At 31.7% G+C, this 19,150-nt stretch overlaps 1 protein-coding gene across 19 annotated transcripts in view; it reads left to right on the forward strand.

Moving 5' to 3' along the window:
* Positions 1-388: 388 nt before the first annotated feature.
* Positions 389-19,150, forward strand: part of LOC111708998 (uncharacterized) — a 36,533-nt gene continuing 17,771 nt past the window's right edge. For 17 of the 19 annotated variants that reach the window (XR_002766768.1, XM_023482545.1, XM_023482544.1 and 14 more), the window contains exons 1-22: positions 389-533; positions 1,636-1,696; positions 2,159-2,348; positions 3,963-4,189; positions 4,382-4,480; positions 5,238-5,276; positions 7,028-7,423; positions 7,658-7,941; positions 8,225-8,342; positions 8,712-8,974; positions 9,656-9,759; positions 10,128-10,191; positions 10,555-11,147; positions 11,819-12,091; positions 12,156-12,228; positions 12,600-12,761; positions 13,105-13,149; positions 13,622-13,684; positions 14,174-14,319; positions 14,495-14,566; positions 16,267-16,329; positions 16,898-16,945. Coding sequence is in view for 18 of the 19 variants with exons in the window: in XM_023482545.1 (XP_023338313.1) it covers positions 516-533; positions 1,636-1,696; positions 2,159-2,348; positions 3,963-4,189; positions 4,382-4,480; positions 5,238-5,276; positions 7,028-7,423; positions 7,658-7,941; positions 8,225-8,342; positions 8,712-8,974; positions 9,656-9,759; positions 10,128-10,191; positions 10,555-11,147; positions 11,819-12,091; positions 12,156-12,228; positions 12,600-12,761; positions 13,105-13,149; positions 13,622-13,684; positions 14,174-14,319; positions 14,495-14,566; positions 16,267-16,329; positions 16,898-16,945 (3,401 nt within the window). In the remaining variant the exon portion in view is untranslated. The remainder of the gene's footprint in view (positions 534-1,635; positions 1,697-2,158; positions 2,349-3,962; positions 4,190-4,381; positions 4,481-5,237; positions 5,277-7,027; positions 7,424-7,657; positions 7,942-8,224; positions 8,343-8,711; positions 8,975-9,655; positions 9,760-10,127; positions 10,192-10,554; positions 11,148-11,818; positions 12,092-12,155; positions 12,229-12,599; positions 12,762-13,104; positions 13,150-13,621; positions 13,685-14,173; positions 14,320-14,494; positions 14,567-16,266; positions 16,330-16,897; positions 16,946-19,150) is intronic. The other 2 variants (XM_023482541.1, XM_023482542.1) reach the window with 2 other exon arrangements.

Genomic DNA, 19,150 nt, shown 5'->3' on the forward strand with positions numbered 1-19,150 from the left:
ACAAACAAACTAATTCAAACAAACAGACAAACTCGACAACAGAGATTACATTTTTATATACTAGCTTGGGAATCCTGCGCTGCCAAGGTTACTTAGTCATTCCCGCCGTTTACCCGCACTTGAACGATTTAACATCTAGTATTTCGATATTAAAGTCTACCCAATCTTAATATAGAATCTCAAAACCAAGGTAAGAACATTTTCGTGGGTCTTCCGAGTTCCTTAATCAAAATTTGATGCAAATTGGTCCAAAGGTTCCTGAGTTGTGATCGGACAAACAAACAAACAGACAGACAACAGAGATTACAATTTTATATACACATAGATAATACGTTATTTATTGACAGTGCAGCAAATCCACTGATTTTATATGTTCTGTTTCAGAATTAAGAAATATGCATGAATTCACGTGAATTTAAGAAATTAGTTATTGATATGATAGAAAGAATCTCATAATATATCACAAAATGTACAGAACTGATTGAAAACTGAATAGTGTTTCTACCAAGTGTGAAATGAAATCTAGTGCTAAGGTACATGTGTTTTTAAAATATTTTGTTATTTCTTAAATAATTTATTTTTGACACCCCCCCCCCCCACCCACTTTCCTTTTGTTCTTGACATATTTTATTTTGTTGCGCCTTAAGGCCTGCCCCCCCCCCCGCAAGTTGCAGCGCTCGGTCCATGGAAATTATATGATATTATATACCTGTTATAAATATCGTAGTAAACCCTATATTTATAAACCTGCCACATCTAGATATATAATGTTGTACAATGCACATTCTCTGCAACCTAACTACTCTTGTAATTAACTACGTAAAACCAATCGGTCCTGAACCCAACTACGCTTGTAAATAATTAGCTACGTAAAACTTGTAATTACGTTCATTAATGTAGCCAGAGGCCGAATTTAAAGAATTTACGCCGCAGCTTAAATTTAAACCGCGGCTCAAATATGGTTGGTTCCATTTAAAATTGTAGTAAGTTTTTCAAGATTTAAGCCGACTCTCAATTGAAACCGGCTTTTGGGTGATTTGAGACGCGGCTTAAATTCATTAAATTCGGACACTGTACCATAGAATTCAAAATATATGATAGTTGGAATAATACTCTACTTGATTATGGTATTAGAGTAATTATATTCCTCGAGTAGTGAAACAAGAGGGACCTAAGGTATATCTTGAAGGCTAGGAAATACGGAGAGTTGTATCTGGATTGATTACAGACTAAGGTATTACAATGAGGCTTATCTTGAAAGAGAGATACCTAAAGATTACAGCCTCGTATCTGGATTGATACAGATTGAGTATTATAGCTGATAGTCAGCACGAGTGACAGGTACATATTAAAGAAAACAACAGCGTTGTATCTGGATTGATACAGACCTGGGAATTAATGTAGAACGTGGAGTTTTAGAGCGAGTTGTATCTGTACGATACTGAGACTGACTTAAGAAACTTATGGGAGTGAGGCATTTACTACATACCTGTCTCGACCCTTATCGTAACTTTACCTTAAAGAATAAATATGATATTGTGGAGAATGTTGATGATGTTCTGGGCTTTTTTGGTTGATGGACGGATTTTAATTTTTTTCTGAAAAAATTTGTTTTTAAATTTTTATTTTGTTCAGGATGGAACCTCTAGGTTCGGGTTCTATAGAAGTAAACCTTCAGAGCCAGTTTCAACCTCAGGTTTAATTTAATCCTTTAAAGGGATTGTAGCCGTAATTTCAACTGACTCCAGTTCAGTTTTGTGTCTTTTTCATAATGGTAAACTATTATCCTTATAACCTTTATCTGAGCAAAGAATTCTTACGTTTTTATATATTAAAATTAATCGTTTACGGGTTTTCTGTGAAAGTGTATTTATGCAGCAGACGCCGAGCAGCGAAATTTGACAAACTGGATCTCTTCTAGTGGTGGGTCACTTGAAATTACGTTAACAGTTCCTTTAATTAGCATTTCTATTTATTTCTTTTTTGCATTTATGATTACTTGATTAAACTTTCAAATCATATCAAGTCTTTATGCTAACATTCTTTTATTTTTCCTAAGCTTTTTAATTACAATTTCTTGTCTTTGCCTCTTCTATGATAATTTAATTTGTTTAACGATCTTCTATTTGAATTGAGAAAAAAGAAATATGTTGTCCAGGTCCATCAAAAACGAACAGCTCACGCAATCCTCCAAAGCCGTTGGCTCTGTCTAAACCGGTTCCTGCAGCGTCAAAACAGGTTTCTGCAGGGTCAAAACCGGTTTCTGTTCTGTCCTCGTCAGTTCCAAGTAGTCAGCAACCTCCTCCTTCATCCTCTTACTCTTCCAGGTTCGGGTTCTCTCGCTCCAGGTAAATCAAATAATCAATTAATAAATCAATCAACAAATCGATTAACCAAATCATTTTCTTAGACCCATGAACTACAAAAAAATTAGGGGGAGGGGGGAATATCCACTCTGAGTCACTGATACCGCATCCATGAAAGATTTATTGCTATAATATAAACATTTAATAAATCTTTAGATCATTATTTACATTAAATAAGTTTAAAATTTAAAAATTAATTTACAAGATGATATTTGATACAATGTTCACCTTTAAACTTGCTGAATGTTTAGAAATAATGTTCGGACACTTTTACCTTGTTCATGTAGTTAATATCTTCTAAACATCGTAACATGTCTGGAGTGATGTTTGCTTTTACCTTGTTCATGTAGTTAATATCTTCTAAACATCGTAACATGTCTGGAGTGATGTTTGCTTTTACCTTGTTCATGTAGTTAATATCTTCTAAACATCGTAACATGTCTGGAGTGATGTTTGCTTTTACCTTGTTCATGTAGTTAATATCTTCTAAACATCGTAACATGTCTGGAGTGATGTTTGCTTTTTGTAATGATATGCATCTGGCAAATACAATACAGTTATCACAAGTAAAACACATTTGTACTCAATGCAGATGTCCAAAATGTCATCTTTTTATCCAGAGGTTTTATATTTGTCTTTAAAAAATTATGTATTTTCTCCAGCATGTTTTTTTGTTTGACACTAAGGCTGAGACAGTATGGAGACAGTTTCTCCCCCCCCCCTCCCCTTGGAAATTTTCAAGTTACTTGAAAAAAAATTATCCTGTTTTCTCATCTTTTTCAGAAAATCATTCCCAACTTGTTAAACATATTATACAAGAATAGTTTTTATAAAAAAAAACTTTGACATCTATTTTATGCTGCCCCCCCCCCCTCGTGTCTTCATAGAGAGCATAGATATGCTATATATTTATATAATTCACACAAAAAGCGGAATACATTAGGGCTTCAAAACTTGGCTTAGTTGACATTGATCCTTTCATCTTTGTACACGCAATTTCTGGAGATCTGATTTCCGATTTTTTTATGATGAGAATAAGGCGTAATAGAACCCAGGAGGGGGAAATCAGGATCGTTTTTATTATACTCGAATGTATTAACGTGTTTGCTAAAAAATGTTAACACATTTTTTGTTCACATATTTTCTACAAATTGTTAGTATACATTTTATTCCCAATTCTTCGTTTACAAATTGTCTTTTAAAATATTGTACGTTTGTTTAATTATTGTTTAAATTTTCTTCGTTTTTATTTTGAACGTATTTTTTGTTCGTACATTGTTTGTTTACAAAATTTTTATTTACATATTGTTTGTTTGTATATTTTTGCTCACAAAATGTCTAATTACATATTGTTTGTTTGTATATTGTTTGTTTGTATATTGTTTGTTTGTATATTGTTTGTTTGTATATTGTTTGATTTTATAGTATATTGTTTGTTTGTATATTGTTTGTTTGTATATTGTTTGTTTGTATATTGTTTGTTTGTATATTGTTTGTTTGTATATTGTTCGTTTGTATATTGTTTGTCTGTATATTGTTTTTTTTTACAAATAGTTTTTTTTTCTAATTGTGTAGTAACAATAAGCTTTATTTTAGATCTACGTTGAACAATAATACCGGGGGTACAAGTAAACAGAAGAATGACGCTGAAAATGGAGGAATAGAGAAGGATGGTAGAAAAGAGAAGGAAGAGGGGAAAGAGAAGGATAACAAAATTTTAACTATCCAATCCTTGCAGCAATCTCCAAAACCAATTCAAAAATTTTCTCCAAAATTTGGAAAAAGATTTTCTCCCAAATTCTCCCGACAAGAAAAAAAGTCAGGTAAATGAAAAATAAAATAATGGATTTTATTTATTCATTTACTTATTTATATATTTATTTATTTATTCATTTATTCCATTCTTTGTTTTTAAGTCTTATTAGTTTTAGTAATTTATTTGTAATTTAAAATATTTTTTCACTTTTTATTCTCATTATTTACTTGATAATTTTCTATTTTATTTTTCTATTTAGGTTCTCCTGTCCGCGAGTATAAGAGGGGAGGATTAGTACCTAGACCCTATAAACCGCTAACTGATCATTATATATCAAAACCTACTCTTAGCTTAACAGGTCAGTCAACCTGGACTTAACAAGGCCTAAGGGATTGTCCATTAATTTAAAGTGACTTACGCATTTCTACTGCAGGAAAAAATATTAAGAATTATTAGAATTAAATCCTTATAAACCTAGAAAACGACAATATCTTCCGATTCACAATATTAATGAGATTAGGTTTCAAGAGTACCATGGTAAATCGGGTCTTGTCATATTTTGCATGGAGAGTCACTTAATATTAAGCTTACAGTCCCTTTAAGTGATTCTTTCAGTATGCAATATTTGACATATAATATAAATAGTACCATTTTATTTACAATCAGAACCCCAACAAGATGTATTAAAAAAGAGGAGAAGCAAATTGTAGAGGAGAATTTAAACGTTCTTTAAAATACCGAGAAATTTGTGAAAGCTTCAGTTATTTTATTTCAAAACTTTAATATTATTGATATTCAAAGCAAATGTTTGCTCAAAAGCATAAAATTCCTCATCAAAGATTTCCACTTTGAACTTTTTTTTTCTTCAAAAAATGACGAAATGTCAACTGACTATTTTCTGACAAAATGTGAGCAATGGGGTTAAATATAAACCCATGCAATCAAAATAAAAGTTATAAGTTTTGCCGTACTTGATAATCAATTCTAGATGATTTTCGGTAATTTAAAAATTCATCATTATTATTTACAATAATATTCTCCTTCTAAACATAAACATTAAAAAAAAACTACAAATATATTTTTTTGAATGTTTTAATAATCTTTCTTGTTTACAGCTTACGCAGGATTTAAATATAAATTCAATCTAAAGAAAGGTAATTTAATCAATTGTGATAAATCAATCAATTATTGCTCAATGTATATTGTATATTTTTCTTAAAGATAAATAATGATTTCGCAATTGATAAATTAATTATGCAAATAAAAAATTATTTACTCAATTGAAGAAATCAGTTGCTCAAGTGTTTTATCAATTACTAAATTGTTAAATCAATTACTCAATTAAAAACTTAATTGAAAAATAAATGCTTAATTATAAAATCGAATACTTAATTAATAAATCAATCACTCAATTGATAAATCAATATCTTAATTGATAAATTAATTACTCAAATGAAAAGTCAATTAGTTGACAAATTAATTTTCCAACTGATTAATCAATTACTCAATTGAAAACCAATTACCAAATTAAAAATTCAATTACTTGACTGATAAATCAATTAGTCAATTCAGACATCAATCAATCAACTGTTAATTATCAACTAAGCAATTAATACATTGATAATTCTACATTAAATCAAGCATTTAATCAAGAAATCAATTTATGTATTGAGCAATAGATTGAGTTTAGCTAGATGTTTAGGTGTAATACCCCGCCACTTATTTTCCCCACAAGGTGATTTAATCAATTTAACGGCTGATTTTTGTTTCACCATTTCGATTTTTTTTTGATTTATTTTATTCTTAAAGTTCTAGTATTTTATTTTTTACAAATTTTAATCATTAAATTTTCTTCTACCTATATTTTTTTTTATCTTTTTAAAGATTTAGAATAGATTTCTTTAGTTTCTGTAAATTTGAAAATTCTAATCTAAACATTTCGTGGTTAAATATACAGGGCGTAAATACTATAACTATTTTTATGTCAAGTCTACTCACACTAGTTTTATTCTTGTATTTCTAAATTTTTAGTATTGTATTGACTTGTGGATTCTATGGTATAAATAATAAGAAGATGGCCGACTTTAGTCAATTAAAATTACATTAATAATTATAATTTTTCTCAAATTATGGATTATTCCGAATATATTAAACAATAGTTCTGAAAATGTATTGTAATCGGTTAATGTATATGATTTATATCAAACACCCCCCCCCCCNGTATTGAGTTGCCTATCTCTCATATCCTCCCTGTTACTACAAAATACATATGTTTAACTTATTCAATGGTAAATTGATAAGGAATTAAAAATACAGTAGAAAACGTCGTCAGTACTAAATAGTCATCTTATAGTGAAGATAGTTAACTGTGTGTCTAGCTTTGCCCAAATCATAGGTCAGGGGTACATATTTTCAAAAATTATCCCCCCCCTAAAAAAATTAAATTAAATGAAAAAAAACGGATTTCCCACTCCTTTTGATACTTTAAACCAAAAATTCTTTTGTTTTTCCAATTTTGCGCATACACGCCTATAAAATTAAGATCTGGGTAAAAACAGTTTTTAATACATCTGTTGGATGGGGATTAGCCATTAGGTATTCTCACAAGTTTATTTATTTCCAATCCGAGGCTTTCTCAAAACGTCAAGTTTGGTTAGAATATGTTATGTTTGAACAGTTGGGACTGGGTCGGTTTAAATCAAATTAATACCATTTCTCAATTTAGATTCAATCCTTTAAACTTCAATTTATAACTTCTTAATCTGATGATTATAGAAAACTGTTAATTTAGTTAAAGCATTTAGTTGTATATTTGAATTGCTCGCTAAAATATTATTATTATCATATTTTTAATCCATTAAGTTTTATCCCTGCTAGAAAACTCCATGAAAATTTATTTGTTTAGAATCAAGTTCTTCTTCTTCAATTAACTCAGTCATTGAAAACAGTTCACAAGATGGCGGGAGAGAGCCTAAAAATCCGGGAATGGATGTGAGAAATCAGGAACCGGTTTCTAACAGATTCGGAGGAACCTACAGTAAAGGTCCGGCCAGCAGGACAACCCCTCTTAGCTTTGGTTCAACCTCATCAAGATTTACGAGCACTGTGTCCGACAGCCATAAAATAGAGGTTGGAATAAAATCTGACGCTAGCATGAGATCGGAAACTATCAGCACAGGAAACAAAGGTTTACCCAACAGAGAAGACTTCAGTAGCAAACCAACAGAAGTTCCGTTAGGGACAAAGAGAGCTTTTGCAAGCCGACTTGGTTCAAGTTCTTTAAACTTCAATCGGTCAGCAGGTAAACGTTAACAATAGTAGTTTCAAGTGATTGTTCATTAAGTTTGACCAGTAGTATTTCTTTATAGAGTAATTTAAAGTTTTTTTTTAAGAAAATTAGGTTTTTATCTAAAACTGCCCAAATTTAGGTAACTTGAGAATCTGGTTTTATCTTTAAAATTTCTGTCTTCAAAACTTTAAAAATGATAATATTTTTGTTTACAAATTACCTTGTTTTCAAATAGTTTTTATATAGTGTCAGATAAGCCTGATATCTCCGGTTTAAGAGCAAGCTTCTTCAGTAGAGACACTTCAAGAACAGGATCCTGGAGCAGGAGTAGTGCTCAGAGCAGGGAGGAGATGGAGAAAAGAGCAGGAGAGGGAAGCAGGGCTGATGGGATAAGTACAACAGAAGGAATGAGTACAGGAGATGGGATGAGTAGAGTTGGCGGGATGAATGCAGGTGGAATGATAAGTACTGATAAACAGAAACCTCTCAACCCTGAGCCAGAAACTAGGAACTTCAGAATGCGACAACAGGTATTTACCCAATACTGAATTAATTTTAAATTCGAAAAATAGTTGCTTGCTTCTATAGTAAATAATAAGTATTTTACTAATTTTCCTGACCTGTCCTAATACGTTACTATTCAAAGGAACATTAATAAAAAAATTTTCTCCTCTTTACAACTGTCATTGAGTATACTGGTCCGTATATTCTTAGCTACTTCTATCAATCAATCAACCAACTAATCAACCAATCAATCAATCAATCGATCTATCAATGGTATTCTTTCATTATGACTAACATATTTATTCTTAGTTTACCCAATCAAGAGAAAGCTCCCAGGGGTCTGCAATCTATGAATCAACATCAGTTCAAGATAAAACCATAAACCATCAGGAAAATCAGAACAATGCAACATATGAAATTGGAAAAGGTTTTTGATTTTTTTTATCTTGAAATTTTTTTAAGTGTTAAGAGGTCAAAACTTGTGTTTAATTTAAGAGAACTTTGGCTGCTAGAAATTCCAACCAATTAAAAGACATTATTATGTCTCTTGGCCAATAGAAGATTCCACACATGCTTACAAGATAGCGCCTAAAATTTAAAGTTTCCAGTGTGGATATCGATTTTGGGCTTTGCAGATTAGTATTACTTGAAACATAAGTTTCATTATCAGGGCATTAAATCATTTTAAAAATGTGCCAAGCTTTGAATAATTGGACGAGCATTTTTAAAACTCATGAAACATTGGTTAATATTTTTACAGTCCTCATCTTTCATTATGTCATCCTTATTATTTTAGACACCCTTGCCATGATTTCTGGACTTTCCCAGCTGGGCCAGGGCACTGCAGGGATGCGAAGTTGGACTCGGCAACAAGCTGCGCCACGTTTTGGAACTTCCAGTGTTGAAGGAGGAACCACGGACTCTGATTTCACTATTTCGGCAGTTGTCTCGGATATAAGGACCAGAACAGGATCCGATCAGGGTTCTGGTAATCTCAGAAAATGGACAAAAAGTCTGGCCCCAGCTCAACAGATACCAACACCTTCAAATCTTTCCGAGGAATATAACTTCAGTCATTTTTTACTTTTTAATTAAAAGAAACGGGGAGGGGGGGGGGGAGCTATTGGACAGGACCCTTTAACTGGACAGGACCCTGCAACTTGACCCTAAAACTAAAACCTAAAAGATCATTTAAATTTGTGTCCATGATTCGGATCCATTGGATCCGCAAAATTTTCTTATCACTGAAAAAATGCGGATCCACGGATCTGTATCCAACTGGGAAAATATCAACCAAAACGTTGAAGAAAAAGGTTTGATCTTAGAATACTATCATCGACTTTGAGACATCATTTAAACCTTCACAATCATTTAATGTTAAATCAAGTGTTTGCGTATATATAAATTAAGAGCAGAACATTTTAATAGTTTTCCATATATTCTTCTCTTATTTTCAACTAGCTGAAGGGTCCGGCGTTGCCCGTGGAAAAAATTTCGACTTTTTTAGTCTAAATCAACCCCCGGTTACCCATGAGTGTCCACAAAAAAATTCAGCCCAATCGGTCCAGCCGTTTTGCCGGCTATATATACACACGAATGTCTTGTTTTATTATATAGATGGAATTTATATTTAGCAACCTTTGAGTTTGTGGACATTTTGGCATAGCTTTCACAATGACATCGAAATATGAGAGGGGGGGGGGTCTAAAAATAATCATCTTGAAGGTTTATTGGGTTCAGGAGAGAGATGCAAGTATCTCTAGGCTGGGTGAGAACAGACCAAGTGCTCTAGATTGTTTAAACAAACTTAAACTATCAACTAAATCTGTTCTAGACCATCACAGGTAAATACTAATGATAAAATATTTTTTAAAGAACTTTCTATAGATTTGACTTTTTAAATTAACCTTTTCTTTAATTGCCCTTTGAATTGAATATTAATGATTGCTAGATTTTGTGTCTCATTAATTGGTTTATGGATTTATTAATATCTGACTCATGGATATAAAATAGATTTATAGACGAATTGATTGATTGATGGATGGATTTATTGTTTGAATGATTTGTAGATTGATTGGATAGTTGATTTATTTATTTATTTATTTATTTATTTATTTATTTATTTATTTATGGAATAATTGATGAATTAATTGATGGAGTGATGGATCAATTTTTGATTTGTGGCTAGATTGCTAAATTGCGTAAATTGTAGGACTGGAATAAGAACAAATCCTAAGGTTTCCAAACGTAGTTCTGTTCTCCCTGATATTCCACAGGTAGTAGGTTCTTTCAAATCAAAACAGAAAGGAAGAATTTTAAAAAATGCTTAAATTTAGCTTAGTGGGGTTTTCTAGTCTAGATGTTTTAATGTATAATTTTCTTAAAATTCTATTTGAGATAACTAGTTATAAAGAAAAAGATGTTGAAAGGTTTTAATTTATTTAAAGAATTTGAATGGTGTAACAAGGGATTTAAGTGACCAACGTGTCATTTACCTTTCAGCCAAAAATGCAAGTTGTCTATTTTCTAATAGAAAACCGAAGATTTCTTCGTCTTTGGTAGAGATGTGTTCAATATAGTGACTATCTAAAATGTTTTACTCAAAAATTTGTCTCAATCTAGATTTAAATATTTCCCAGGAGAACAGTTTTTGTGAAGATCCTACCAATCCTTCAGCTAATCAGGCTCACAAGGAACTAGAAGAGATAACAGAGGAAAAGATGGACAGGGAAAAGATTTCAGAATATGATCTGGATCTGGACTGTGAACTCGTCATCATAGATACAGACGAGGAGGTGTTCAAAGTTCCACAGAAGATTGAGAAACCTAGAGTAGTTCGTACTAAGATGATACCTGAGAGAAAAGAGCCCGTTCTGACAGAAAGGACGGAGAAGTCACCAAACGAAACCGAGTCCGACAGCGGGTTCTTTACGTCTAGTCATAGCAAGTATAGTCTTGAAAGTTTACAAGAGGAGAGGATTTCTGACAAAGAGGAACAGAAGGAGGGAACAGAAAATATACAAATGCCGGAGGTAGAACTCAGAAATGGATCTAAACGAGGAGGATCTCAGCCTCCAAAACCTCCTAAATACTACCAGGCCTCAGTAAAGCTGTCTACAAGCCTACCAACCTCCTTCACGAGCTCCAGAGGGGAGAAGAGCAGGTCAGGGTTTCTATCACTCTCCGACCACCAGACAAACAGGGACATGACAACCTCGACAAACACATTCAGGTACTTACTCTATTTTGCATGGCATTTTGTAATCCATAAAAATAAGTTTTTCAAGCAATTATTTAAAACACAATTTATAATATTTATATAGTAAATATTAATGAAAAATCTAAAAAAACAATGTTTGCATATTTGGGTCAAATGGTGTTGACTAACTAAATCAAAATCCCCCTTAGATATTTGATGTCCAAATATGACAAATAATACATCTAGTTTTAAGTAAAAATGTTTGTAAAAAAAATGTCAAAAAAAAGGATAAAATAAAATTTTTTAAAAGCTCTTGACCACGCAATGCCAAAAATGTTTCTAAATTTTAAATATTCTGACGTGTAATTAATAAAAACTAAAATGTGCAAATTTCTTTTGACGGGTTGTATGCAAATAATTTCCATTCAACTAAAATTATCAAAATCTGACAACTGAAAGTGGATCAAAACAAAGATTTTGTTTTTTACAGGAAAAAATGGTCATTCAGGTAGTGTGCCTGAGGACTCAGGCAATTAGTATAAAAGCCCGGTTTTTAATGTAAAGGGAGGGCTATGGGTTTTTAGGAAAAATCAGAAAATTTGAACAGTCTCAGACAAACCTTTTTGAGTTATGGAAAAAAACTACTGGTGGGGGGGGGGGTCTATGCCCAGCAGGAATAGGGTTAAGAAAATGTTCTTATGTAGTGATGTTGATGAAATGTGTAGTAGTAGAGAAACCTCTCCATTAGAGCTTCTAGATGAACTTTTCAAGAAAACAGACAAAGATGAACGAAAAGCAATATCCCCTGGGTTAGTCAAGGAAAACCGCCAAATATTTGAACGAAAATCGCAGGATAACATCAACAAATTAATCGGGAAATCCGCCAAAATCACTGAAAAGTACAAAGAGCAGTCCTCTATGGAAAAATTGCGAACAATAATGCAATCTGAACAAGTGCCAACCAAACCAGTAACAAGGTAAAAAACGTTTTAAAAACGGGTTTTTCATCAATATAACTCTTTAAAAACTTTTTTGTTTTAGTCTTTTGAGTCCAGATGAGACAGATTCAAGTTTAACGGGTGTTTCAAAATCTTCCACAAAACAATCATTTCAGGTAAAAACTAAGAATTGAGCAACTATTTTCCTTAATTGCACTTCGTTTCTTTTCATTTGATATTTGTTTCACGAAAATCCCCCCCCTCTCCCCCTTTTCTCAGAATAAAATTATTAATACTATCCCATAATCTAATTTTTCCAAATGTTCATAATTGACAAAAAAAATTTACTCATACGGATAGGTTGAGGAAGATGTTTTTTGTAAATTATATTTGAAATGTTATTTTTCTGTTAACTTAAATCTAATTGTTCACTATTTAACAAATTTCATTAACCCAACAAAGTATGCTCATTTTTAATCAATATATGCATTTTAATCTGAACTAACTATACTCATTTACTCGGAGCTATAAATTTATTCTAATGAAGGATATGACTGCTTCCATCACTAATTCCATCAGCATGTGCTCCTCCTATACCGAGGGCAGTGCAGGCGAGGTTCAGGAGAAAACAACTACGAGTAAGACGACCTCGTCTCCAAGCACCTATTCAGATAACGAGAAGGACTTTCTCATTGACGATGATTATAAGGTAAAAAATCCTGTGTTGTATGCATTGGATGTTACTTATAGCCGGCCAATTAGTAACAGTTAAAAAAACAGTACTCCCCCCCACGGTTATTTAATTTAGGTGACATATCCCTCAGATTAATCGTTTTGGTATAGAACGTCGTTGTTTTTTTAGTTTTTACGGACATTACATAATTTTACATTAGTGGAGAAACTAATTGATTTGTTGGTAATGATTGATAAATATATTAATCTATTAATCGATGAATTAGTTGATATTTTATTGGATCAAGATACTGATAAATTAATTCAAAAATTGATTATGATGCATTATGTTTAGAAATAAATAATGATATTTTTGTTAGGACCAGCCACAGTTGACGTTTTACGATCAGGAGGACAGCATAGAGGTAAAATACTAAAATACTCAATATGTTCTGCAGTTTTAGGCTTTTAGTGCGCTTCGTGCCCATTTTTCTTCTTCTTTTTCTACAACAAATTTTTCTGTTTATAATGTTGAATTATAAAAAAAATGGAAAAATTCGGAAACAACTTTTTATTTTATTTTATCATGTCAGTTGCCACAATAATTTTTTTTATGTTTATAATATTTATTCTAAAAAAAAACACAAAAGAAAAAGACTTTAGACAAGAGAATTCTATATTTTATATACATAAGATTCAAATCCTGTTGGTGTAAACCTTTGATATTTCAATCTTTACTATACATAATCTAGCAGAATTAATCGTATGAAATATCTGAGTTATCCGTCATTTGTCTGCAATGATAAAATTATAAGAAAATTTGAGTTAGTGGCGAGTTATCAGATCCATTGTTATACAGAATAAAATGTTTAAGATATTAAAATTGTGTGTTTTTAGGAAAGTATATTTTCCACCTTGGATTCTCTTCTGGCTGGGAACAGAGTGGAGAATCAAGATGTGGTAAGCTTGTATTTTTTTGCTTGCATATATTACAATCATGGCTCAAGATCGGAATCCATTGTATCTGCAACATTTTAGCTCAATCCGAATCCAAGTTTTAAGTTTTCAACCATAACATCGAAAGAAAAAACTCTGTCAAAACACAGCTCAGTGTCGACCAATGAGATGTCATGAATATCTTCCAATATCATTGAATGGTAAATATAAAGTTGCCGAAACAGAATAAGAACATTTTAAAATTGGCAAAACTTGAAAAAATATTCATGAGCTGGATCATAGTTTTTTTTCAGGAGGGAATCTGGGAAAGGAAATGGATTCTAAGCACTGTTAACAATTTTGAATTTTGGTCTATTGCTTTTAAGGGAATATAAGAAAACCAAATTTATCACTCCGCGATGTGGGGGTGGCAATTTGTATAATATGCGGCCATCCTCTCTGCCGGAGGGGGGGGGGGGAAAGGAACAATGTTAAATCTTTACTCCTTTTAAGAAACCTGTTGAGACGGAGAAGGTATCTGAACTAAGAACTAGATCTCCAAGGAAGACTAGTTTTGATGTAAACCAAGGGAGCAGGAAGAATAGTTTACCTGGGAGTCCCATCAGACCGGTTTCAGCTGCCGGGCCGAACCTTCGCAGGTTTAGTCTTATGTATTTCTTAAAACATTATTTTGTGATTTTTAAGACATTTGTTATTATCTTGTCTATCTTGACTATTCAATGTTCTTCGAAATTTTGTTGAAAAATCTCGACACTTCCAGTAAATTGATAATTCATTAGTTCATTTTTTGTACACACTGTCTTTCTATTGCAGGTTCAGTCTAACCAACCATGTGAAGGAACAACTAGAGCGGGCATACGAGGATACAGACGGGGCCCGGCTTAGGTAAAATATATCAATTAAAATGCTTTATAGAACACTTGGCGACCCCCTTGGTATTTTTATTTGTTTTGTTTTTAACTGTGAAGTTTTCTTTTTTGAACATTTAAATTAAACTGAAAATTTAGATTTCTTAGATTTTTTTTGTGGTTCATTCAAAGTTTTAAAAATAAGGTGGAGGCTACATTTTTTTTCGACCAATAACAAACGTATCCTGGGGTCCATTTTTTTGGGGGTAAAAACAAAACAACAATCTATCAGACCAGCAAAATTGATACGATGAAGCTGTCCGTATATTACTGTTTAAACATTATTTATTAATATTGATCGTTGTGCCAAGCCATTTATTCTAATATTTTCTAAAAAAAGGCAGAAAATAACAGTTTCTTTTGAAAGAAAGAAAAAAAATGAAGAAACTCTCAATTGCTGATCGGGACATTTCGTCACAATGTTTCTTTTCAAGTAGAACAAACCCTTTACCTTGAAACTAATTCCAAATTCTTTATCTTGAAACTAATTCCAAATTCTTTACCTTGAAACTAATTCCAAATTCTTTACCTTGAAACTAATTCCAAATTCTTTACTTTGAAACTAATTCCAAATTCTTTACCTTGAAACTAATTTCAAATTCTTTACCTTAAAACAAATTCCAAATTCTTTACCTTGAAACTAATTCCAAATTCTTTAAAGAAAAATAGCAAGGAAAGCCAAGTTTTCAAGACATCGTGAAATTGTGATTATTTAAAAATTAAAGAAATTGTACTTTAGGTGTAGAGAAGATACATTATCTAGTCTAGCTAATTGAACTTTAGGTCTAGAGCAAATACATTATCTAGTCTAGCTAATTGTACTATAGGTCTAGAGCAGATACATTATCTACTATCTAGTCTAGCTAATTGTACTTTAGGTCTAGAGCGGATACATTATCTAGTCTAGCTAATTGTACTTAATGTCTAGAGCAGACATTATCTATTCTAGCTAATTGTACTTTAGGTCTAGAGCAGATACATTATCCAGTCTAGCTTCTGATGTACTTTAGGTGTAGAGCAGATACATTATCCAGTCTATCTTCTGATGTACTTAAGGTCAAGAGCAGATACAATATCTAGTCTAGCTAATTGGACTTAAAAGTCTAGAGCAGATACATTATCTAGTCTAGCTTCTGATGTACTTTAGGTCAAGAGCAGATACATTATCTAGTCTAGCTAATTGTACGTTAGGTCTAGAGCAGATACATTATCTAGTCTAGCTTCTGATGTACTTTAGGTGAAGAGCAGATACATTATCTATTCTAGCTAATTGTACTATAGGTCTAGAGCAGATACATTATCTAGTCTAGCTAATTTTACTTTAGGTGTTGAGCAGATACATTATCTAGTCTAGTTAATTGTACTTTAGGTCTAGAGCAGATACATTATCTAGTCTAGCTAATTGTACTTTAGGTATAGCGCAGATACATTATCTAGTCTAACTAATTTTACTTTAGGTGTTGAGCAGATACATTATCTAGTCTAGCTTATTGTACTTTAGGTGTAGAGCAGATACATTATCTAGTCTAGCTAATTGTACTTCAAGTGTAGAGCAGATACATAATCTAGTCTAGCCAATTGTACTTTAGGTGTAGAGCAGATACATTATCTAGTCTAGCTAATTGTACTTTAGGTCTAGAGCTGATACATTATCTAGTCTAGCTAATTGTACTTTAGGTCTAGAGCTGATACATTATCTAGTCTAGCTTCTGATGATTGTATTCTGGATTTTGAATGCAGGTTAAAAAAAAATAAAGAGACTGTAGACTTAATTTCGAGTGATCCTCCACTGAGTCTGATCTACAACGATATACTTTAAACCTTGAATTGAGATGCCATGGTGTTGAATTCTGACGATTTCCTGCTTTCCTCTTACTGCATAAATCACTTCACTGAGAAACAGCATTTGAGACTATTCATTTTTTAGATAGAGAATTAAAGAGACAACATTTTTAGTTGGTACCATTGTGAATTGGACATGCCGCTCAATAAATCGAGGAACACTGTAAAATTATGGCTGAAGTCTCTTAGATTCATGAAAATATTTGGATTGGAATCAAACAAGAATGCATTAAAAATCAATGTATTGTATTATTTAAGAGAAACGATTTAATTTGTTAAAATCAAAGATTCATAACAATACAGATTGAACACTAGATGTCGTCTTTTTCAAATTTAGGGGTTTCTTGTCACAATAACCCTGAGGCAGGAGCCCAAAGGAGTTACGCGCATGCTCTCTCTGTCTTGCAATTCAACGCGGCATAATAATGATTATATTCACAAATTCATTTATTTGATTTATGAACAGATTGTCTGATGATGAGGATGGGGAACAGAAAATGGTGAATAAAGAAAGGTAAGAAAGGAGAAATTTACAAGCATAAAAAATACGGTAACAAGACAAAAAATCAATAATCATCAAGTGTAGAAGTAGGAAAATCGATAAAAGTAAGGTAAGAAAAGAGATATCAATATCTATAGAAAGAAGGTAAGAAGAAAGAAATCATTAAGTGTAGAATTAAAGTAAGGAAGAAGATATCGAAAACTTCAGAAAAAAACTTGAGAAACTTATATTTCTTGACCATAAATATAAAAGTGTGAGGTAAGAAAGAAGAACTCAAAACTACAGACGAAAGGAGAACTTAAAACTACAGACGAAAGGAGAACTTAAAACAATTAAGATAAGAAAAATGAAAATCAATATAAATATAAGGTAAGTAAATAGCAATAAAAAAGTCAACTATAGGATTAAAATAAGAAGCAAGCAAATAGCAAGTAGTGAACAAGTTCAAGTACAAAAGAAAGAATGGAAATAAAAAAGTTTTAAAAAAAAGAAGAAAAAAGTTAAGAATTATAAAAATAGAAAGTTTATTAAAAAAGAACATAAACTATTTATTAAATCTGAGTAGGAAAATAAAAAAGGGAAAGGAAATAAGTAAGGAAAGAAAGAAAAATTAAAATTAGTTCTAAAGTCAAAAGGTTTAGATGAAATAAAAGATATAATTGTTAAAAAGGTAAAATCTCTTATGGAAAATAGAATGAAAAATAATTTTTTAAAAATATTTAGACTTGAGGATTCTTATATAACATAGAAGATTGAATTAATAAGATTTTATATTCTTAAATATCATTGTTGTAATGTTACTTATTATTTAGTCACCCCCCTCCCCCACTCCTCCCTGTCGACTGTCGAGGACTACGCCCATATTAACATATTAATAAATTAGCTTTTAAATAACTTTTTTCATCTAAAAGCTTACATAAATTATTAAAATTTAATTCATATTTTTCTAAATACATATTCACTAACACATTCTTAAGTGCCTGACTGGCTGGTAGCACCTGTGCAGTTGTATTCTTGAATCCATGGATACCGGAAGACCAAATAAAAAAGTTTCCTAGATATTATGTTTTCAAAGAAGTGATTTCTTTTCCGTTTAATTTTGATTTATCTCAAAACAAGAAACAGGATTAATTACCCATAAAGTATGAGCTTTTAATGACGACATGTTCCCTGCTGCAACCATGGTTATGACCAAAAAAAATGACTAAATGTATTATGTACAGTCGTCTCTGAAGACTCGATCTCATCCTTTGTGGGTAACCCTGTGTATGTTCTGGTTCTAAACTTTACAATAACAACTCTGTGTGTTTCTATCAGACAAAAGCTTATATTGAACATAGTAACCTTTGAATTTATTTAATTATTTTTTTATTCTTTGATTCCATTCTGGTAGGCGTAGCACGGAAAAGTAGAACTTAAAATGGATTAATTCTGTATCTGAAAAATATTAAATTTTTAACCCCCTTTTCTTTTTTTACAGACCTAAGTATTGAATTTTCTTGTATGCAATCAACTGTTAAATAATTTTTTGATTAATTTAAATTAAACCATAGTTGTAAAATCTAGTTTTTGTTTCATAATCTTCAAGTTTTAAACCAAATTTCCAGTAACCAAGATATATTTTTGATCTGATCAATTTTCTTATTTGTAATTTTTCGAAACTCACATTTTTACGTTTTACAAACTCAAATTTGTTTCTTATGTTTGAATCTGTTAACAGTTTCTTTATGACAATTGTTAATCAATTTATCCATTTAACGGTTTTATGTCACCCCCCTCCTTTTATTGTATTCCATTAATTACCTTTCTCTTGTTTAATCATAGATTTGTCATCCTTTGCTTCCTGTATCCTGTAAATCCTTAATTTCCTGTAATTAGGTTTATATCAACTAAATTCTATTCTCGTCTAATCTAAAATTGGATATTTTTTAATTATTTTTATTGTTTTTTTGCTCCCTTTAATCCTTTTTCTCATTTTTCTCTTAATTACTTTTTTTACTTCAGTTTTTTGCCTCTCTTTCTCCCTTCATCTGAAGGCTAAACGGGAATAGTTGTAAAATTCTGAATTTTTTCTTGTCGCCAAGTTTCGCAGGGTTAATTGAGAACATGAACAATGAGCATGGTGGTTAAAATCCCTATTTGCCTATGTCTAAATCCCTGCCCCCTCTATTCTTTAGCTACATCCGTTTCTTCAGTTTCTCCCCCCTCCTACAGACG

Source organism: Eurytemora carolleeae, unplaced genomic scaffold (genome assembly GCF_000591075.1).
Source record: "Eurytemora carolleeae unplaced genomic scaffold, Eaff_2.0 scaffold930, whole genome shotgun sequence".
Taxonomy (NCBI): Eukaryota; Metazoa; Arthropoda; class Copepoda; order Calanoida; family Temoridae; genus Eurytemora; species Eurytemora carolleeae.